We start from the raw sequence: 23242 nt of genomic DNA, 5'->3' as shown, positions 1-23242 counted from the left end.
GGGATCTATCGCAAGCAAGGTTTAAAGGGAAATTTACAGCACTGAATGTACATATTAGGAAAGAAGATCTAAAATCAATAAGCTCAGCTTCCACTCTAGGAAACTAGAAAAAGCAGTATAAGTCTAAATTAATCAGAAGAATTAAAAAAAAAAAAAAAAAACACACAGAGCAGAAATCAATGAAATTGAGAAAGGAAAATCAACAGAGAAAAACCAATGAAACCAAAAGAGTGTTCTTTGAAAATGTCTTCTAGCCATGTATTATGATATATCACACACAGCTTCTGTTTTGGCTTTTAAAATAAATGTGTGCTAGTCTTCAACTAAAATATAAAATGCTTCTCCCATTCCTCCCATTTTGCTTAACCTTTCTAAAATTCTCCAGCTTTATCTGGAGATAAAGCACATTTATGTTACAAAAATTTATCAAAACAAACAAAAAACCCAGATACAATGCAACATATGTCTCATCAAGGAGTGGAAAACAAAAAAGCTTATTTTTGTAGTCTAACAGGAAAACATAACAGACTTCATGTTTTTCAGTAGAAGAATCAAATAAGTTAATCCACTTCCTGACACACAAGGCTTTTCCTTTTTTTTTTTTTAATGAGTTAATCGTTACAGAAAGATTAACTTATTAGAGTAGACCTGAGTAACTTACTTAAGAGAAAATAATGTCAGGAAGCTGTCCCATTGACAAACAAACAAAATAAAGCACTGCTGCCATCATCCAACAGATGTCATCACACTCAACACCCACGTCCTTAGAATCCCTTTAGAATCACGAATTTAAGGAGTGGTGGCTTGACAGCATAGGGCAATAGGAAAAAATGGGACTTTGAAATCTCTGTTCAAGTTCCACCTCTACCATTTTTACTAGCATTGTGACCTTGTACCAATTACTAAATCCATGAGAGGATTCAACTGGTTGATTGCCAGGTACCAAAAATATCATTCCAACCAGTTTATGTAAAAAGCACGACTTATTACAGAGATATTACGGTGCCTTTTGTAACCCAATCTCAGGACCATGGACAAAGACACTTGAACACAGCCAGGACTCTGTGTATTTGCTTCTTATTCTTTCTTCAAGATGCCCCTACTTAAATACTTCACCTGGCAAGAAACAAAGCCAGTAACAGTTTCTCAGTTCTGTGTCTTACAGCTTCAGCCACTGAAGAGAAAACAAATTATTCCATTCTCTGGACACTTGGGACCCAGGAAAACCTGAATACCCAGCTCAATGCAGTGTCTGGAAATAAACCAATAAAGTACAAAAATGGGCAGAATTGTGACTGATCTCTTTGACCCCCTCCAAGCCACAGTGATCTTTTTAAAAGTCAGATTTGATTCAGTGATTACCCTTATTAAAATCCTTTATGGCCTTCCCCAATACACTTACAATAAAAATCCATAACTTTCACTGAACCAAAACTTCTGTAGCCTTGCATGATCAGGCTCCTGTTTACCTCCACAACCACCTATCAAGCCACAATCCCTCCTGCTCAGCTTTAACAACTCTGGCCTTTTTTGGTTTCTTGAACCTACTAAGCTCTTTCCCATCTCAAAATCATTTTCCATGTATTCTTTACATTCTCTTCCTTTTTCACATAGCTAATGTCCACCCATCTTTCCTCAAAGTTGTCCCTGATTCTCAAGGTAACTAGGTTGCCTGTTCTTGTCCCTTATAGCACTCATCCCAGTCCAATAATAAACATGTGCATGTTTTTACTTTCTGACTCTTACCATACTATTAACTCCAAAAGAATCAAGACCTCTGTATTACTCTTTATTCTCTGTGTCTAGCACCTAGTTGGCCCCCAACAATTACGTGTTAAATGAATAACTGGTTTAGCATGAGATAATCACCACTAAATTGTCAAAATTTAGTGGTGATTTTGACAATCACCAATACCTTATTTACTACTACGTACTACCCTCAGAAATCAGGGTAGAAGGTAGTAGTAGGCAAGCAGAATTACTACTATCAAGCTACTAATATGGCTGCTTCAGTAGTAACTTACTGGGGAAAGGGAAGAGAGTGGTTTCCAGAGAACCTGTGCTTCCACTGAGCAGAATAAACTTGTTTAATTCAGTTAACCCTCTTCCTCCATAAAATCTTCATAAGACTATGATATCAAATAAATACGATAATAAATTTAACTATCTATACAGTAGCTTGCACATAGAGCAAGCAAGCAATGGTACTTCTTTTCCTCTCAGGAGACCATATTACCTGTTACTCTTAAATATTATTAACCTCCAAATAAGAACTTAATTAAAAACCTACAAAATACTCCAGTGTATATGAAAAACAGAGCTGTGTTTCATGACCTCTTTTCTCACAGCATCTTGATCTTACCACCTCCCTAAGAGAATTAGTTACCTGCTCTTCTGTTCCAATTATATCAGCTCAAATATCCATTTAGCTTAAAGAACAAGTGTTAGAAACACAGAAATGAAGCAGAGCAAAGCAAAGCAACCAACCAAAATAACAACAACAAAACTGTTCTGTCCTCAGGGAAGACGATTTTCTCACTCTGCCTCCAACCACACACCACGCATGCATGCATGCTAAGTCGCATCCAACTCCTTGTGACCCTATGGACTGTAGCCCACCAGGCTCCTCTGTCCATGGGATTCTCCAGGCAAGAATACTGGAGTGGACTGCCAAGCCCTCCCCTGGGGATCTTCCTAACCTAGGGATCAAACCCCCATCTCTTAGGTTTCCTGCATTGACAGGCAGTTCTTTACCACCAGTGCCACCTGGGAAGCCCCACACCCACACTCTTGTTCTGCCCAAAGTATCACAGCATCCAAGGTAAGGCTGCCACATTTAGCAAATAAAAATACAGAGTTGTTGTTGTTTTATCACTAAGTCATGTCTAACCCTTTGTAACCCCGTGGACTGTAGCCCAACCAGCTCCTCTGTCCATGGAATTCTCCAGACAAGAATATTGGAGTGGGTTGCCATTTCCTTCTCCAGGGGATTGCCCTGATCCAAGGATTGAACCCACGTCTCCCCACACATTATCTGTCAACTCTATTATCAAGCCGTATGACATCTCTTTACCTTCATATACCGACTCCACAACCTTCATTTCAATATTTTGCCTTCTAAAAAAATTTCTCTGGAGACACACTGGGTATGCTCTTTCTCCAAAGTATAATTAAAGTATACCTTGACTCACATATAGGCTGTCAGTAAAAAACTCTAAAGAGGAAAGCAAAGAAAATCACCTTAATTCTGTTTCTTGGTGGTGCTGGGAGTTTAAAAAAAAAATGAAAACAAACGCAAACAAAACAGCAGCCGTTAACAACTTTAAAAATCTAAAAAGTCTTGCTTCCAAGAATAGGTATATGAGAAAAAGATTAACAGTATAATCTTTTCAGAAGTAGATCCAGAAAGAATAAATTTTCTGACAGAAAGTATATAAGCAGTGACATTAGAAAGGGAAAATGAACTCTCAGAACAAAGGGTTACACTTAGCTTCGAAACACCTTTGAATTTTCTTTGTAACCAAAAGGAACCTCAGAGATCATCTACCTCGACCTTCTCAATTTATAAATGAGAAAACCAAAGACCTTAAGAGGTAAAATTACTTATTCAACGTTACAAAGACGATCCTAGCTCCTTCCAGTTTCTCATACTCTAACCTCTTGCCCAAGATGATATAACGCTGAGGAAGATCTTCTTCATGTCCAATGAGTGTCAGAGGACAAGTTCCTAATAAAACTGTCACATCTAACACAAAAAAATGTATTCCTAGAATTTCAAGGTAGATACTGATTTTCCCACAGAAAGACTGTTATACACAGTATCAAAGGGACTTTCAATATTATTAACATAACTTTACAACTCTCTAGTATTATTAGTCTACTCCTATCAGTCAAGTTGATTATGGGTTAAATTTGGTGAGTTGCCTGAAAATCTAACCACCAAGCAATTTGCTTCAGAGAAAGTTCCAAGTTCTAAACCATTTTACAAGTTGAAAATATAATAAATTGTATTGGAAGTTACAAACTACCAATACACAAAGATTCAAAATTATAAACTAAGTGTGACAGACTAAAAACACAAAATTCTTCAAGTGAAGTGAAGCCGCTCAGTCGTGTCCCAACTCTTTGTGACCCCATGGACTGTAGCCTACCAGGCTCCTCGGTCCATGGGTTTTTCAGGCAAGAATACTGGAGTGGGTATTTCCTTCTCCAGGGGATGTTCCCGACCCAGGGATTGAACCTAGGTCTTGGATTGAATCTGGGTCTCCCACACTGCAGGCAGATGCTTTACCCTCTAAGCCACCAGGGAAGCAAAAGCTCTACACTAAAGGTCACTTAAAATTAGGTATTTGGGCACATTTACCACAGGATACAATCTATATACATCTTTTTATTAATATTTTACTGGAAAAATGAAGTATGTAAAAAAGAATCATACACACTTCTATACTCATATAATTTAGGAATTAAAAAAAAAAAAAACCTTCAGTGTACATTTTCATGAAGTGACCTATAAGAGGTAAGAAGAAATTATCATCTCATAAATGAAAGGTTGGCAACGTATACATTATGCAATCTCTAATGCTAGTTCAAAAAATGTGTAGGTAAAGGAATTATACCTGAATAGGTAAGTGAAGTTCAAAGAACTTCCCAATACATTTTTTTTCTTTTCTCTTGAGATAAAGCTATATGCTTTCTGAATTGAAAATTTGATATATCTTTTAAAATTTTTCTACATGGTACACTAAATCAATGGATATTCTTCATTCTCTCATTTTATTAGTCCAACAAAAATTAAATCTATACTATTTGCTAAGATTATGCTAGCAATTTCAGTTGTTGTTTAGTCACTCAGTCATGTTCAAATCAACTCTTTGTGACCCCATGGACTGCAGGCCCCCAGGCTCCTCTGTCCATGGGATTTCCCAGGCAAGAATACTGCAGTGGATTGCCATTTTCTTCTCCAGGGGATCTTCCCGACCCAGGGATCCAGCCCGCATCTCCTGAGTTGGCATCTCCTGAGTTGGCATCTCCTGAGCTTAGATAAATCTTGAGTTAACTGTATTTATGAAGTAATAATGACAGCTGAATTTCAGTTGGTCATTTAAGGAAACATTAAAAGCGTCATAAAATTAATTCTTAAAAAGGAAACTATACAGTAATAACCTTAAAAATATTTGAATAGTCTTATCATTTATATGAAATTTCACCACAAAGTAATTAAAAGTATTGTTTTGGTAAAAGTAATAATATACTTTAATAGCAGTTTTTGCTATGAAAATTAATTGAATTAACCCTCCAAAAAGGAAATCAAAAGCTACTAGATATTGTAATAATGAAAATCAAGTACTTGGCAATACCTTATTCTGACAATAAAGAGATATGTGTAATTAAATATGGTATTATATTGATACACTCTCTGAACATATATATGGTTATTTACAAACCTGAATAAAGTAGCTCCATATCATACCTTACAAATGATCAATGTATTTTCAATGTATTACAAAGTCAATGTATTACATTACACTACAAACATCAATGTATTACAAATTGAAAACGTATTTTGAATTGTGTCTTCTGCAAGTTTTTCAATGAAAAAGGTCTAAATGTTTTCCGGAGATTTTCTTTTTCACAAACTTTATTCAATACTCTACTTTTTATTACCAAATCATGTAACTTTTCATCAATATTAACTAAACCTATACTGAAAACTACATATATGTATTAACTATTACTTTTTAAATTTGCAATTATTAAAAATATGATGGATGAGAAACATTCAATTTAGAGCCATGTTTCAAAGCAAAATTCAATGTAAATCAGCCATTCTAACATGCCACAGAAAATCCTAATGACATTTTTCACTGTATTTTACACTGAAGTATTTTCACCATTCACCAGCTAAAATATGTGAATAAGTATTTTAAAATATTTAAAAGCATCATGAAAACATATTTACTTAATTTATGCATACCAGCTGGTGGCATAAATGGACTTTTCCATTTACATATAAGGAAACCAAGGCAAGGTGTCCATTTTATAAACTGCATGGTCATTTCCTAACAAGCAACTGATTCTACATCATCAAGTTATACGTGGGCCACTTCCAAGTGCCATAAAACAATTACTGTACCTTAAAACAACTGCCTCTGCAATGCCTATGTGCAAATTCGTTTTACCAAGAGGGTTATGCCAACAATCTAAAATAAGAAAAGCTAGAAAGGGAGGATTACAAAAAAGAAAAATAAAACACTTATTTTTGGTAACGAATCATTTATTTTTAAATAATGAGATGTAAACAGTTTTTAGCATAATAATCAAATAACCAACAGTTGTTTCTTCCGTTTCTAAAAAATATTTTATCTTTCAGGTAGATCATGCAAAATTGTAGCCTACCCATCCTTGCAGACAGAAGTTAAAAAAAATGAGAAGAAATCCTCTGACAAGTAATTAAATACATGACATTGCAAAGGGAGAATAAAAAGTAAAATTAGATAAATTTAGGAAATGTATCGTTATTTCAGTTAAAACCCCATCTTAAATACTAAATGCTTCCTTTCATTCAACCGAAGCCTAGGATTAGCAATCAAATATTCCATTACTGAAAAACAAAGATATACAAAACTTTCCTTATTCAAAACTTGAGAAATTTGGTACCAAATATTGGACAGTAAAGAAAAACACTTTTCCTAACAGAAACTTAGAGCATAAGGGGGAAAAAAACAGTTCCTGAGAGTTCGAAAGACAAACTGTGTCCGTAACTATGATATAGTGCTATCAACAATTAGGAAAATGAAAGTTATCTCCTATACAAATTAAAGAACATTAGATGGGTTGCATAACCAATAAACCAATACATCAATTCCTGGACAGAAACAAGACTTAGCTAACACGTGGATATAACACCAAAAAAAAAAAAATTAAAATATAAACCTAGGCACACTTTGCATAGAAAACGAGAGAATCAAACTGAATCGTGTTCAAGTATCTAGTCTAGTTGGGGATTCTTTAATAAATCGGCTATAAGATAGGTTGTGAATGCTCAGGTCAGATGTGCTTTCTTTTTGCCATTATTCCAGTTCATCATCCGCAAGTGCAACAGAAGGCGTCAGGGTACCGAAGCTAGGGGGCATGCTATAGCAAGGGGAAAAGAAAAATGGGAAAAGGTGCAATGGATGCTGCAGAGTTGAATAATTATCCGGGTGGCACAATGGGCGAGTCCCGCCGACGTCGGAGCTGGGTGAGCAGCTCCCTAACTCTGCCCAAGGCCCCCCTCTCCCCAGAGGAGGCGTCGGAGACGACAGCCCGCTTCGCATCCTCTTCCAGCGAAGAAAGGGATCCCCGCACTCGCTTTACCGTTATGTTGTGTCTTTAGAGACACAGACTCGCGGCTCAAACACGCAAACGCACCAGCTGGCTTTACGGAGCCTCGGGCACGTAGCTCGAGCCTGGCTTCTCCAGCACCCGGTGCCGCAGGCTCCCCCGGAGCGAGCAGGCACAGAGGCGGGTCGCGGGGGCAGGGGCGCTCAGGCGGTGGCACCTCAGGTGAGACCCGCAGTCTCCCCGCCTAGAGCAGCCTCGAGGCGGTCCCCGCAACCGAGAACCAGGCGCGCCCTCCGGCCGCCGGGTCCCTAGGTCCACAGCTCCGCTGGCGGGTGGGCGGCCGGAGCTCTGGAAACCCGCGAATGGGGGTGGGGGCCGTCGCGGGGGAGGCGCGCCCATCCCCACAACCTTTGGCTGGCTAGCGCTCCAAGCGCACCTCTCTCCGTTCTTGGCCAGTGGGGGAGAGTTCCTCTCCCGGTACCCTGACCCCCTGATAAACAATTCCTCAGAGACTCGCGCTCACCGAGAAATCTTGAGGGGCTCTTGCCTTACCCCTTCTTCATGCTTCGGCGGCGGCTGCCTGTCCCCCTCAGCTCCCGGGACTCCACCTAGAGCCTCCAGGAGCGTCAGTCTCCCGGGTGGAACCCGCTGTGGGCAGTGGTCGAGGAACCGGGCCACGGGGAACGCCGCCTGCGACGTCCGCCAGTCACCGGACCCACCGTGTGCTCGACGCGCGAGCGAACAACACCGTGAGTCGCCGCCGCCGCCGCCCCCCACCCGCCCCCTCCTCGTTCGCGACGCTCCACAACCGGACGCGGAGACCCGCGCCTGAAGCAGGGGGGGGACCGCTGGACTCTCGCCACCTAATCCCCCATCTTTCCCACCAGGAGCTATTCCCCGTCAGTCAACGTCTTCCCACTTAAGATTCTCACTTTCCTCTTCAGCTCTCAGTGCCCAGGTGCAGCTGTGGTGGGAAACTCAGCCCCCACCCACTCACCCATCAGTGGGGATGAATATCGCTCTTCCCCCCCCTTTCCTGAGGCTTATATGGTATTGCCCAATCCTCAGTTTGGGGGAGGGGGACGGTGAGAACAGTGCTTGGCCGGGGAATGAGGGAAGATGATAGCCAATTGAATGAACCAACCATTCAGGGGCGGGGTCAAAGAGGGGCCTGCCTGCCCCGCCCCGCCCCTCGCTCCAAACTACAATCCCCATGGTGCTTCTTCCACTTCCCGCCGCGCTGCACGCCGGGAGTGTAGCACTTGGCGGCCTCAAGGTATTTCGGAACTCGTAGTCTTTAATCTAGTCACATAGGTCCCGAAAGTTGTAAGCTGTTATAATAGTCTCTGTTTCCCTAGGTAGATATTTCCAAATCTCGAGTTCCACTGCACTTATTCTAATACTAGTTTATCGACTGTGTTGATTGTTTTAAAATATAAATGGTTTCTTAGGAGAGGAACTAAATAATGTCTATTACTGCAATCTGTCAGGACCTAAAGCTGCTCCTTCTTCCGCCAGGGCCTGGTCTTCACAGATTATCTGTTGCCGTCATGTCGGCTGCGATTGCAGCTCTCGCTGCTTCTTATGGTTCGGGTTCAGGGTCCGAATCGGACTCGGACAGTGAGGGCGGGCGGTGTTCCTTGCCAGCCGCGGATTCCCTCATGCACTTAACTAAATCGTCTTCGGATAAGCCCTCTCTGGCAGTGGCAGTGGACTCCGCTCCGGAGGTGGCAGTTAAGGTAAGCGCTTTGGCCACTGGTGCGCTGCGGGAACTGTCGGTTTCTCCTCCAAAATCCGACAGTCACTTGTTAGAACCCCGGTTACCTGTTCCTCGGTCCTGACAGCTGGCTATCGCTTGGATTCCACTCCCTCTGTAGGTCTTTCTCGGGAGAAGCTGGGAATTGGAAGTTCGAAACAGTCCTCCACTCCCTGCTCTTGGCTCCCGTAGTCGGGAAGAGGGGGTGAAATTTGAATTTCTGGATTAGGATGTGCCCTGGTTAGAGTAGGTGTAACAACATGTTGCTGCTGCTGCTGCTAAGTCGCTTCAGTCGTGTCCGACTCTGTGCGACTCCAGAGACGGCAGCCCACCAGGCTCCCCCGTCCCTGGGATTCTCCAGGCAAGAACACTGGAGTGGGTTGCCATTTCCTTCTCCAATGCATGAAAGTGAAAAGTGAAAGTGAAGTCGCTCAGTCGTGTCCGACTCTTAGCGACCCCATGGACTGCAGCCCACCAGGCTCCTCCGTCCATGGGATTTTCCAGGCAAGAGTACTGGAGTGGGGTGCCATTGCCTTCTCCGGGTGTAACAACATAAACAAACCTAAATCAGAACTTCCCAGAGTAGCGTGTGTGCCCTCGCTTTAAATGAGCAGCGGCCTGGCTTTGTTTTGTTTTTGAAGTCAGAACTAGAATCTGATCCCGGCTCCACCACTTGTTTGAACTTGGACAAGTTAGACAGCCTCCTCAGTCTCCTCACCTGAGACTGTACAACGGAGGTATAATTTTTAAAGCACCTACATACATAAGAGGATTATTGTGACTAAATAAAGCTTGGTGTCTAATAAAAGTGCATATATAAGGCAAGGCAGTGAGAAAAGACCTTGAATTTAAGAAATAGTGTGCATGTTCCCAACTGAGGAAGGTGATAGAGGAAGAAATTGGGTTATATAGTTCCTTTAACAAGTGTTTATTGAACACATGTTACTTCCCAGGAACTGTTCTAAGAGCTGAAGACACAGAGGCCAATAAGCCAGACATCTTTGATACCTTGATGTGTTAGTTTTCGTGGAAAAGGCAGCCAGTAAAATGTGAACAAATGAAGTGGTTACAGAGTGAAGGAGAAAAACAGAACTCCATGAAATAGAGTTCTGTAATAGAGAATAAGGTAGGAGCCTGACTTCTCTAGATTGTTTAGGGAAGTCTTCTTGAAAAAGTGGCTTTGAGGAATAGGAAACAGCCAGCCAATTGGCAGAGAAGGCAATGGCACCCCACTCCCGTACTCTTGCCTGGAAAATCCCATGGACGGAGGAGCCTGGAAGGCTGCAGTCCATGGGGTCCCTGAGGGTCAGACAGGATTGAGCTACTTCACTTTCACTTTTCACTTTCATGCATTGGAGAAGGAAATGGCAACCCCCTCCAGTGTTCTTGCCTGGAGAATTCCAGGGATGGCGGAGCCTGGTGGGCTGCTGTCTATGGGGTTACGCAGAGTCGGACACGACTGAAGTGACTTAGCAGCAGCAGCAGCCAAGTGCACAATAAGGCAAGTGTTTCCCAGCAAAAGGAGGTAGCAAACCTTGAGATGACAACGAGATGAATGTCTTTGAAGAACTGAGGAAACGTGTCTGTGTCTGGAGCTGGAGTAGAGTATCTACCAGTTGGTAGTACTGGTCCAGTAGAGCCTAATGGGGGTGGATCAGGAGCTCAGGATGTGGTGAGGGGAGGCAGTGTGCAAAAACTTCTTTCTAATTATGATGTTCCCAAGTCAGGTGCTATAACTTAAGTCTCTTACAGGTTTTTAGTGAGCTATTTGTGGATTTTACTTTTTAAAGAGACATCAAGTATGAAAGAATACTTAGAATCCTTCTATTTTTATAACAAAACAAACACCTCAAACTTAGAGTCCTCCAACAGCCTCCTGAGTCTTCATTCTTCTCGAAACTCAGCTTTTTGGAGCTCTCCCACTTTATCTCACTTTCTCCTCAACTCAATGCAGCCTTGCCCTAGCCTCTTGGGAAACTTACTCTCTCTGAGTAATGTCACTGGGCTTCCAGTTGTCAAGTTCTGTTGTCTTGATTATGTGCATCAAGTGACAGTATTAAATAGTTCTTGGAAACTTTCTCTCCCTCTGGCTTCCATGGGTCTATTCTCAGCCTTCTCTTTCCTGTTCTTTTGCCCTCCCTTTCAATATTGATGTTTCCTGAGACTCTTAGTCCGTTTTGCATCCCTCATACTCTCCAGGCCTTCAACCTGCAGTACTTCTGATGACTCACAGGTGAATACTGAAATGGTTCGTACAGACTCTGGTATCAAGACTGCCAGAATTCAAATCTTACCTCCATGAGTTACCCGAATTGTGACCTTGGATAAATTATTTAAGTGTTCCATGTCTAACTTTTTTCTCATCTGTAAAGTAGGAGATAACATTAGTAATTATCTCATAAGTCATGTGCCAGGCACACTATCTTTATCCATTCTAAACTCCTTGCTAGCTTCAGAACTATTAACCTCTCTCCCAGGATGGCTCACAGTCACCTCCAATCCAATGTGTTAAAATATAAGCATTTTCTTTGCCTCAGGATCTGCTTTACCTGTTTTTCCCATTTGAATTAATGATTCTATAACCTACATATTAGAACAGAGAGGTCTTCCTTTTCCTTCTTCCTCAGCCCCTGAAGCTTATCAATCAAATGGTTCTAACATGTCTGTTTCATTAATGTCTCTCAAATCAATTTCTACTTCTCTATTTTTACTGATGCAGCCTACTTTATATCTTCCTCACTTCTCTCAAGTGTCATTCTTGACTTTTCTTTCTCTCTGAATTCCTACTATTGGGTAATAGGTCCTGGTAATGAATAGGAACCATTACTCAATAGTGCCTATGTTATTTATCACATCTCTTTTTCCTTTTCTGCTACCACTGTTCAGATTCTTATAATTTTATAATTTTTCTTCAAGACAATTATAATAACTTTCTAACTGGACTTTCTACTTCCTTCTTTCTTGTCTCCCAGCTCCATATCCCGAGTTTCACTTCACAATGCGCTCAGAATGAGTTTCTAAATTCCAGTGTTATCATATCACTTCCTTGCCAAAGACACTCTATTGCCTGCCCAGTAATTTCTAAGTTCCTTATGTATTAATAACATATGAGGCCTGCCATTCTCCCATGATGACCTCTCCACAAAGCCCTCAAACCTATTGTCTTTTATCCCCCTCAAGATTTTGCTCACACTAGCTTCTGTGCCTTGCCTGGAGAATCCCAGGGACAGGAGCCTGGTGGGCTGCCGTCTCTGGGGTCGCACAGAGTCGGACACAACTGAAGCGACTTAGCAGCAGCAGCAGCCTCTGTGCCTGGAAATCCCTTGCCTCATGCCTCCCTTCTTTCCCACCCCCCAAAACTCTGCTGTTGTTCAGTCTCAGCGCATGTTTCCTCCTCCGTCTACCTCAACCCCCTTCCCACACTTCAGTTGTATATACAGCATTTGCCACATTGCTGTGATTTGTTAATCTTTTTTTTCCTCTGGACCAGACCCTAGAGACCTGAGGTTGTTGTGTATATTTGTTTTCATGTTTTCAATGCCTCATATACAAAATTATGAGAGAGAGAGAAGGTGAGTAAAGGAATGAAAGAATAAGTGGAAAACAAAGTCTTGAAAAAGTACGAACATTGAGATTCAATGTATACCGAACGGGTGGGAGTGTGGGGACATCTGTAGAACTCAGTTCAATCACTTCATGTTACAAGTAAAATAATCCAGGAGAAAAGATTGAATAAAGTATCAGAGGTCCATCAGAGATAGGGCTGGGGCTAAACCGCCCCAGTGCTCTAGTGTCTGAGAGTAAGGGATATTGATGATCACTTGTTTGTTAATAAGCTTTATTTTGAAAAGCTTATACCTAGTAAATTTAATGGTGGAAAAATATCCAGGGGAAAGATGTGACGCATACAAATACATTCATCTGTAATTGTCAAGTTGTGACTAATAGTAAACATTTTGGCAAAGTATGAACTTATGCAATGTTTTTTAATCCATATCACTGAACACTAATGAGAGTTCATATATCTTATTAGTGTTTTTATTTTTGAAGTTACTATTGGGTTGTCTTTTCCTTCTAATGTGTAGGAGATCTTTATATATTCTGGATATTATCCTGTGTTAATTATGTATGTTGCAAATTTGTGTCTTGTTATGGAGAAATAATAAGCCACAGATTTTCCTTGTTGGATAAATTCTTTTACCAAAGCCATAAAAATATGCTCCTATTTTGTCTTTCGAAAGCACTATATTTTTGCTTTTACATTTAAGCCATAAATCCACGGAATTAAGTTTTGTGTATGGTATGAATATTTTTAATAATATGGCTTTGATCTTTGTAGGTTGTTCTACCCTCTCACCTCTATCCATTTTTTGTTATTCAAGAATGTCTTGGCTTTTCTTGTCCCCTGTAATTCTACATATGATTTATAATTAACTTGTAAGTTCTGCTAACATCCAAGTGGGATATTGTTTGAGATTGAATTGAATGATAGATCAGTTTGAAGACAGTGTTCTATCTATTCATTCATTTAGGTCTTCTTTAGATTTTTAATTTCTTTGAAAGTGTATAATTTCCTGCATCAATATCTTGAACAGTTTTGTTGCAGAGATTTCTGTGTGTGTGCTCAGTCACTCAGTGGTGTCCAACTCTTGGTGACCCCGTGGACTGTAGCCCATCAGGCTCCTCTGTGGAACAGTGGGTTGCTGTTTCCTACTCCAGGGGATCTTCCTGACCCAGGGATTGAACCTGTACTGCATGCATCTCTTGCATTGGCAGGTGGATTCTTTACCACTGCACCACCTAGGAATCCCCACAGACATTTCTAGGTGCATCTTAGTTTTATGCTAGTATAATAATAAATTGTGGAGGTTTTTTTTTTCCATTATTTAATTTTTTGACTTACTACTTTCATAATGGTATATCAGGCAAATTCCAAGCAAAAGAAAATGGTATTGGTTGTATTAGGGTCAATAAAATAGACTTAAATGGAAAAAGGATCACTTCATAATGATTCAAGGCTGAATTCACAAAGGGGTATATAACAATTTTAAATTTATGTGCATCTAATGGTAGCACTAGTGAAGAACCCGCCTACCAATGCAGGAAACATAAGAGACGTGTTCGATTCCTGGGTTGGGAAGATCCCCTGGAGGAGGGCATGGCAACCCACTCCAGTATTTTTGCCTGGAGAATCCCATGGACAGAGGGGCCTGGCAGTCTACAGTCCATAGGGTCTCAAAGAGTCAAACATGACTGAAGCAATTTAGCACACAATAATGTAGAAAGCTCAAAATATTAAAGCAAAAATTTTTATAACTATGAGAGAAATTGACAAGTTTACAATTATAGCAGAAGATTTTAATATACCTCTTTCAATAATTGATAGGATAAGCAAAACAAAATCAGTAATGATATAGAAAATTCAAACAACAAAATTAGGAAACTGTATCTAAAGGGTATAAAGGACATAGCATTCAATGTAGAAAATTGTTTTAAGCACTAATAAAACATTTTTTAAAAACTGACCATATACTAGGCCAAGGATTGGTTAAGGGCCAGATAGTAAATATTTTGGGCTTTGCTGGCCACTGAGCTTCCCTGTTGGTTCAGATGTTAAAGAACTCGTCTGTGATTCAGGAGACTTGGGTTCAGTCCTTGGGTCGGGAAGATCCCCTGGAAAAGGGAATGGCTACCCACTCCAGTATTCTTGCCTGGAGAATTCCAGGTGGGCTTGGCAAATTCCAGCCTGGTGGGCTGTAGTCCATGGGGTCGCAAAGAGTTGGACACAACTGAATGACTCGCATATAACATGCTAGCCACATACAGTCTTTGTCACATCTTACTGTCTTTCCATCTTTCTTTTTTAAAACAACCCTTTAAAATGTAAGTATCTTACATTTACTTAGCTTGTTGATACAGAAACAGACTGTGGGCTAGACTTGGCCCAATAATTGTAGTTTGCTGCCCCATGTACTAGGCCATAAAATAAATCTCAGTACATTTTAAATCATAATCACATTCTCTGACCACAATGCATCTAAGCTAATCAGACACAAAAAGATAACTACAAAACCCCCAGATTTGAAAATTATGAAATTGCACTTGTAACCCTGGGCCAAATTTTTTAGAAATAGAAAACATTTTATTTTTTATTATAGTCTTTTTCCTCTGTATTTTTTTAAGGGCAAAACTCAAAAGGTATCTTCATATGAATTTCTGTTATTTTATCTCAGCCATTTAAGCTCCCATTTTAGAAGTCTAGTCATATTCACTTTCTGGGGACAAAAACCTATAACATTGATAGTCTGTAACAATGGTTAATATTTATGTCCTGCTTTATAGTTTACAAAGTGCTTTTGCATCCATTTTTCTTATTTGTATAACAGCTAAGAAATGTGAAAAAGACTAAAATGTACATAATGTTTAACTTTATTCTCAAATTACTTTGAATCAACAAAAGATAACCTGTTTAAACTTATTTGACCCATAGGGTGCCCTTCACTTACTGCACTTTAATTTTCATGGCTAATTGAAGCTGAATAGAAATCCTTTGTAATTCTCTGCTAATTTCAATTGCATGCCTAATTGTTACTGAACTCCTCGTGGGTATTAAAACAAGGTTGTGATGTTGTCCAAGTTTTTCTAATTAAATGTAAAATTAATAACTCTTCAGTTTCTGAAGAGTTGTTCAGTTTGTTCTGTAATTTTATTAGCAGGAACCAGAAACTGGGACCTATTTATATTTTTTATTAGTTGCCACTGTTGCTTCTTAAAAGTAGTTCTTTTTAAATTGTATTTTGTGTTTAAAACTTGATGTCTCATGGTACTCTGTTTAAAGTAATTCAAATTTAGAATATTTAAAATACCCTTAATCAGAAAGATCTGGTAAATCATATTATAAAGTGGTTCTAGCAACTGTTTTCTAAAAAAAACCACTGGGGAGGTATGAATGTGGCTGAGCCTCTTGTTCATTTAAGCAGTTTATCAGTATAAGTTGAATGTTAAGAAAGAAAATAATTTAATTTCATTTTTATGCAGCTTAACTTTATGGTATTGTGTTTTGATGCTAAGCCCTATGTACTCTCTATAGTCAATGAAGATTTGGTATGCTTTCTGGGGTAACGTATATGTATCACGTAAGTACGTGGCCCAGCTTTGGAGCGCCCTTCCCTTGTAGTGTTAACACCCTTCCCTGCCTCAGAAGCTGAAAACCCAGATTCTCATTCTCCCAGCTCCCTGTTGGCTAAGGCTTAGGGCTGTGATTTGGGCTGGGACAGACAGATGCACCCACCTAAATTCTAATCTAAAGCTAATCCACGAGGAAGCAAAGAAAGAACATTTTACATGGCAACCAGTGGTGACCAGCATAATCTAGTTCCTTCAACCAGCAGTCTTGATCACAGCATCCAGTGTTTAATAATCATGTTTGGTAACAGTGACCTTTTGTTCTCACTGGACTGGTTTTGAGATATGATTGATTTTGAATTATGATTCCATCTATTTACTTAACCCTGTTTTGGCGCCTATTCCCCCAAGCTAATTCTCCACCTTTGAGAATTCCAAGAGAAACTCAAAAGGATTCAATATAGTTTAATCAGCCTGTGAACGTTTCACTTGCTGCAGCTGCTGCTGCTAAGTCGCTTCAGCCGTGTCCGACTCTGTGCGACCCCATAGACGGAAGCCCACCAGGCTCCCCCGTCCCTGGGATTCTTCAGGCAAGAACACTGGAGTGGGTTGCCATTTCCTTCTCCAGTGTGTGAAAGTGAAAAGTGAAAGGGAAGTCGCTCATTCGTGTCCGACTCTTAGCGAACCCATGGACTGCAGCCTACCAGGCGTCCATGGGATTTTCCAGGCAACGTTTCACTTACTTGTAACTAAAAACCCTGACCCATACTCAGTGATTTTTGTTTGTTTGTTTGTTTGCCACTAATTAGGTATCTTTAACATTGTTCACTGTGGCTACTTTAACTTTTTCCTTTTCTTACTTACTCTGTTGGTACCTTGGGGTCGGTGACTTAAGCTTGCTACTACTTCACAAAAGTGTTGCAAGGATTATGTGACATACTGTGTCTACCCTGATCTTGGCACTGTTCTTGTTAAATGCTCCTTTTTATAGCACTTACCCTCTTCTAGCAAATTCACTTCTTTATTATATCGGTTATTGTCTGTCTTCCTCATTAGGATATAAGCTTTATAAGGACAGGGAGCTTTGTCTGTTTCTACAGGGCCTAGAACAGTGTTTGACACATAGTAGGCACTCAGGCAGTATTTACTGAATGAATAAGTGAATCCAGATATTACCCTTATTTTTTGAAGATGTCTGTGTTCCTAACTACATAAAGAAAATTAAAAGATCATCTGTGACTCCCAAAATCTCCCACCAACTCCAAACATCTATCACCCATTATTCATTCTTGTTACTGTAGTCTCTATTTCATCTCCTCCTCTTTTCAGAGGCTAATTGGCTCTTTCCCAGATTCACTCCTTTCCCACCCCTCTTCCAGAATGACCACAGCTTTTTGATTATTCCCTCATTCTTATCATATGTTTCTCCCTACTTGCGCCTTTCCTGTAGCTTATGACTGACTGAATCTTTGGCTTAGCCTTTTCTTTAAAAAGGAAAGAAACAGAATTTTACCATTAAAATCCTTCAATCTGGCTCCTCATCTCTTATTTACTGCCAGATGTCTTGAAAGAGCAAAAAATTTTACTGTCTTTTTTTCCTAAATCTTCCGTTATACCTCGGCCCCTTGCAACAGGCTCTCCATACTTTACCCCATTACCAAAACTGCTCTGGCCAAGATTTTTTGTGACATAAATGCAGAATTCAGTGATCTTTGGTCAGCCTTCATCTTCTAATTTGTCTATGGATCTGTCATTTCTTTCCATTTAACTAATATTTATTGAACATGGACTTAATGCCCTGCATTCTACTAGACAGTAAGGATATGAAATATAAGTAAAAGTCATGTGCAATAAATAATATATTACAAGGTCTATTAGGAGTTATGAACAACATCTTTTGGAACTGTGGATGAAAAACATTTTTCCTGGGCCAAGAGGAAAAAAGTATCAGGGAAAAGAAGATGACATATTATCAGATAATGAAGGGAAATGCACAAGGACCAAAGTAATATTGCCAACAGCACAGAAAACATGAAAGTGCTTGGTATTTTTAAAAATCAGCAATTAGTTTAATAAGCCAAAAACGGGACACATTAAAGCAGATAAGGATGTATTATAATAGACCAGGCAAGATATGAAGTGTGCATTAGGAGGTAGAGAACGGAGATGGGGAATAGGGTTGCTTTAGAAATGTTTCAGGGGTAGAATCAGTAAGACTCAGTGCCTGCTTTGTTAGTGTGTGACAGCAGAGTTGAGGGAAGAATATCTTCTGTTTTGGACACAGCAAAGTGTTTGATGCTGTGAAATATCCATATAATGAATTTCAATAGGCTGTTAAGTATGTGGATGCAGAGGCCAGGCGTGGTCAAGACTGCACATAAAAATTGGGGGTGGAGGTTGAAGTCAAGAGAAAGGCTAAGATAAAGATGTAGACGATTTTGAAACAGAGAGGAAGGATGTTTAAGGGAGTCAGATCGGACTGTATTTTTGTGAAGTCGAGTAAGTTGCCTGCTTTGGTGAAGGGTGTTTTAGTAGTGACAAAATTCTGGAACCATAACTGCCTATAGTATTATTTTTCCCATCAGGTTTCTACCTTTGGTCGTTAACTGGTCTGACCCTACCAGATCTTCGTTTGTCTGTGACACTGCTTCTCCAGCATCACTGTCAACTTCCTGATATCCTACCTGTCCTGCAAAATTTGCCATATTGCTTTGTATTATCTTTGCATTATGTTGACAGATGTATCCTAACATCAGCAAGAGGCCAGCAGGATAAAGATGGTGGTATGTTAGGGATAGTTCTAGGGGCCAAGGACACATTTGTGTATACAAAGTCCAACTTCTGTAGCTTATACTTTAATAGAGGGAAGTAGACAATAAATATGTCAAGTGGTGATAAATAAAATGGAGAAAAATAAAGCAGGGTAAAGGGAAAATAGAAAAACCATACAGAGACCTGAAAGGAGAGAGAACAGTTGTGTGGCTATCCAGAGAAAGAAAATTGCAAGGAGAGGGAAGAGTTAAGTGCAGAGAGCCTGAAATAGGATTGCCTTTTGGTGAATTCCAGGAATAACAAATGAGCCAGAGAATCTGGAGTAAAGTGAGCACAGGCACAGAGCTAGGTGAAGACAGAGTTGGTAAGGATAAAGGACAGATTATGGAGGGTAAATTCTCAACCAGTTAGATTCAAACTTTTTCATTTTATGATGGCAATTTTGTCATTTCAGCTTTACTGAAATGCAAATCATATATGATATATAACTTCCTTAAAAATTTAAAAATATAACTTGAATACCCTAATTAAATTAAAGGAAATTTATTTATAACATGTTTGATATGTAAATAAAGCATGTAGCGATAGCACGTTTTTAATAGTAAATGCTTGAGGTGGGACAATCCAGGAAGACAGCAGTGCCCTATAAAAACTACTTTTGGGAGCCATACTTTCTGAGAACAGCTTGGTAATGAGCCCTGCAGGCCTTCATTCAGCTCTTACCCTAAGCAGAGAAGCTACCAGAGGGTTTAAGAGTGAAAGAGTAACATAATCTGACTAATATTTTAAAAGACTCACACTGGCCTCTTTATGGAGTGAGGTGTGGGTGGACAAGGGCAGAAGCGGGGACTAGTTCAGAGGGTATTACAATAATCCAGGTGCAAGAAGATAAGTTGGACTGAGGTGATAGTGAAAGAGGACTTTGAAAAGTGGGTGAACTCTGGGTGTCCAGAACTGATGGGTTGGATGTACAATGTGAAAGAAAGGAGTCAAGAATAACTCTGGGGATTTTCACCTGAACAGATGTAAGGGTAGAATTATGGTTCACTTAGAGAAGGCTAGAAGGAGTCACTAGAGAAGAAAATGGCAACCCACTCCAGTATTCTTGCCTAGAGAATCCCATGGACAGAGGAGCCTGGTGGGCTACAGTCCATGGGGTCACAAAGAGTCGGACACAACTGAAGTGACTTAGCAGCAGCAGTAGGAGCAGGAGTCACTGAGGAAGGAGAAACCAGAGGTTCCCTTTTTGAATATATTAAGTTTGAAATACCTATTAGACATCCTGGGAGAAAAGATGTTGAGTTGAAAGCTCAGATATATAAATCCCTAGAGTTCAGGGAAGAGATCCAGGCTAGAAAATTGTAATTTATAATTGTTCATGTGGTGGGGTTACATAAGATAGACTACCAGTGATTCTCTGGTGGAGATGAGATTTTTATGTTCATTAAGTTGGAGGATGAATATAAGAGTTGACGTAGATAATAACACATAGATTTAGAAGTTTTGGGCCCTGACACCCCCTTCTGTTTCCTCTGCAGTCCCTGACCAAGTCCATCTCAGTACATATCTAATAAAGGTGTGCTGAATAAAGAAGGCGTGCTTCTCTTGAATTTGGAACCAGAAGATCAGACGTTTTGAGTTAATAAAAAAGGACTCTCTTTTGGACTCTCTTACATTAAGGCTTTGAGTGGTGTTGACTTAATTAGAAATTTTAATTTGTTCAGATAAGATAGTCCGTGCTTTGGAAGGAAAAACATTTTGTTATGCATTCTAACCCCTGTAACTGTTTACATTATGTACTTTTATTAGCCTTTGATTATTAGAATGATTAATCATAAAGTACTAGTGTAATCTTCATAAAATTGGTGTTAAGATGGCTAGTGTGACCTTAATGTAATTTCTAAAATATCATAATTACTTGTCATATCTTTAGTGTTCATTTGCTTTTCTTATAGGAAGATTTGGAGACTGGAGTTCACCTTGACCCTGCTGTCAAAGAGGTTCAGTATAATCCTACGTATGAGACCATGTTTGCTCCTGAGGTAAGAAAATGTATTAGATTAAGAGTGTACTTTGCTGAAGTATTTAAATTGTTGTTTTAGTTGCTAAGCCAATTCTTTTGTGACCCCATGGACTGTAGCCCACTAGGCTCCTCTGTCCATTGGATTTCCCAGGCAGTAATACTAGAGTGGGTTGCCATTTCTTTATCTAGGGGATCCCTGACCTAGGGATCGAACCCACATCTCCTGCTTAGCAGGTGGATTCTTTACCACTGAGCCCCCTGGGAAGCCCATACTTAGGTACATAAACAGTTGGTGAATTTTTCAGTTTTCTCATGAAAGTACACCGTTTAAACTGTCAGAAAATATCTCCTGTTATATGTTACTTATATCTCAATTTAAAAAAGAAGGGAAAATACATCCTTCTATTCTCCAAAAGTTAAATAGTACACTTTTGTAAGGATATATCTAACTCTTAGAGGCAGACTTAGCTAACATCTTCCTCTCAGTGTTGATAAGGGAGTGTTACAAGTTAACTGAGGGAAAAAATTGTGGTTGATTAGCATCATTAATGCATAGTATATTATGAAACATCTAGTGACAAATGCTGCTGTGTTAAACAATAAAAAGAGATGCCATGCTGACGTGGTCATGGCTCAAAATAGTCACACTGTTTATTGCTTGCTCTGAGTCAGACATCTTATGAATTCTTTTTCTTGATGATAAATGGTGATGGAAGCACTAAAAAAGCTGCAGAAAAAAAAAAACAAATAATGAAAATTGTCGGAAAGCCTTTGTAGAAAAGATTAGATTTCTAGATATTTAGCCTTTAAAAAGGAGAAAAGAATGCTTGATTGATAAAATACAGATGTCAGAAAAAGATCATTATAAAAAGTAGTAATAATACCAGTTCAGTAGCAGGATCTTTCAGAGCATTTTAAAGATAGAGATGAGGAGCTGTATCTTATTGATCCTGGTAGAGAAAAAAGTACTTTTTAATGTTTATTCATTTTTTGGCATATAGTCATTGCCCTTTTTTTTTTTTTTGATAGGCTATTTCATGTAATCTTTGCCTGCTTAGGTTTCCACGGTCACTTAAAATTCGGCAGTGGCACCGTGTAGTGCCTCCAAGGGTGTCAGTGCTAGTGCTCTGGGTATTCTCTTAAGTGTGCAATAAGCGAAAATCTCATTCTCATGCTCTCGAGAGTGGTACAATTTTATTTTATTCCATTATTTCTTAAATCCTTATACCTGTTGAATTATAGGCTGTTTCCTAGCTCTTGGCACCATTTTAGCTGGTGCTTTAAAGAGAGGTAGTATATTATATATATGTTTTTATTATGTATATATATATTTTTTTAATGTAAAGTACTTCAGTTTAGCCACTGAATTCAGAAAATGAGAAAATTTGAAAGTGACATGATGTGTGACATTCTTCTGTTAGTGTATTTCCTATAAAGCCTGTTTTTCTTAAAATTTTAGATCCTGTGCATAACTAACATACTGCTATGTGATTATTTTTCAAAACTTTCAAGAAAAATTCAAAAGGTCAAAAAATTTGGGATGCTATTGACAAGACAGTACGTTTATCATTCTTGTTTTGGGGGTTATCAGTCCTTTAATTTTTTGTTCTCCCCCCACCCTATGTTAGGGAACCTCACATTAGATGTATCAGTTGGTTTATGTTAGGAACATTTCAATGCTTATTGTCAACAATTTAAGAAAATAGTGATGAGACTGAAAAATGAAGAAAAATTAGTTTTATAAAGAAATTGTCTGTGACATAAATTACCGACTTTGAACTTTTTGACTAGAATCTGCATAACTTGCCAAAGTCTGGAAAGTGTTACCAGAGCTTTCCTAGATGAAATTCAAGTTCTCATGATTTGAAAATCCATCATTAGAAACAAGATTTAATCCCTTTCCTCATGCTAGTGTTTACCAGAGAGGATATGCCACATGTTTTTTTGTTTTGTTTTGTTTTTAAGAAAAAAAAAAGAGAGAGAGACCAGACTATTTTCTATAGTGTGTGTAACTAGCAATTTTTTTTTTGAATGACCAACCAATACAGTCCAGGTTAACAACATGAGATGTGGGGCTACACAGACCACTTATTAGTTCTTTTGTGATCTTAAATTATCTTATTTTTTTTCATAGGTAAAATGAAGATTATTTCTGTTTACTAAATTATAAAAATAAATGAGATAAGATATGTTGTGCTTAGGAAACTCTCTGGTACAGAATAATAAGCATTTAATAAATT

The 23242-nt window shown here is 39.3% G+C and overlaps 2 protein-coding genes across 7 annotated transcripts in view; one reads left to right on the top strand and one right to left on the bottom strand.

The window, feature by feature from the left end:
• Positions 1-8297, bottom strand: part of WASF1 (WAS protein family member 1) — a 70782-nt gene extending 62485 nt beyond the window's left edge. For 3 of the 6 annotated variants that reach the window (XM_027551224.1, XM_027551223.1, XM_027551226.1), the window contains exon 1: positions 7850-8297. The gene's annotated coding sequence lies outside the window, so the exon portion shown is untranslated. The remainder of the gene's footprint in view (positions 1-7849) is intronic. The other 3 variants (XM_027551227.1, XM_027551228.1, XM_027551225.1) reach the window with 2 other exon arrangements.
• A 547-nt stretch (positions 8298-8844) lies between these two features.
• The window catches only part of CDC40 (cell division cycle 40), a 48089-nt gene continuing 33691 nt past the window's right edge, over positions 8845-23242 (top strand). Inside the window, exons 1-2 of the mRNA XM_027551222.1 lie at positions 8845-9065; positions 20935-21021. Coding sequence (XP_027407023.1) covers positions 8877-9065; positions 20935-21021 — 276 coding nt within the window. The 5' untranslated portion in view covers positions 8845-8876. The remainder of the gene's footprint in view (positions 9066-20934; positions 21022-23242) is intronic.

The sequence above is a fragment of the Bos indicus x Bos taurus genome, chromosome 9 (genome assembly GCF_003369695.1).
Source record: "Bos indicus x Bos taurus breed Angus x Brahman F1 hybrid chromosome 9, Bos_hybrid_MaternalHap_v2.0, whole genome shotgun sequence".
NCBI classification, from domain to species: domain Eukaryota; kingdom Metazoa; phylum Chordata; class Mammalia; order Artiodactyla; family Bovidae; genus Bos; species Bos indicus x Bos taurus.
The sequence above is the reverse complement of the archived record's forward strand: the minus strand, read 5'-3'. Positions and strand labels throughout refer to the sequence as shown.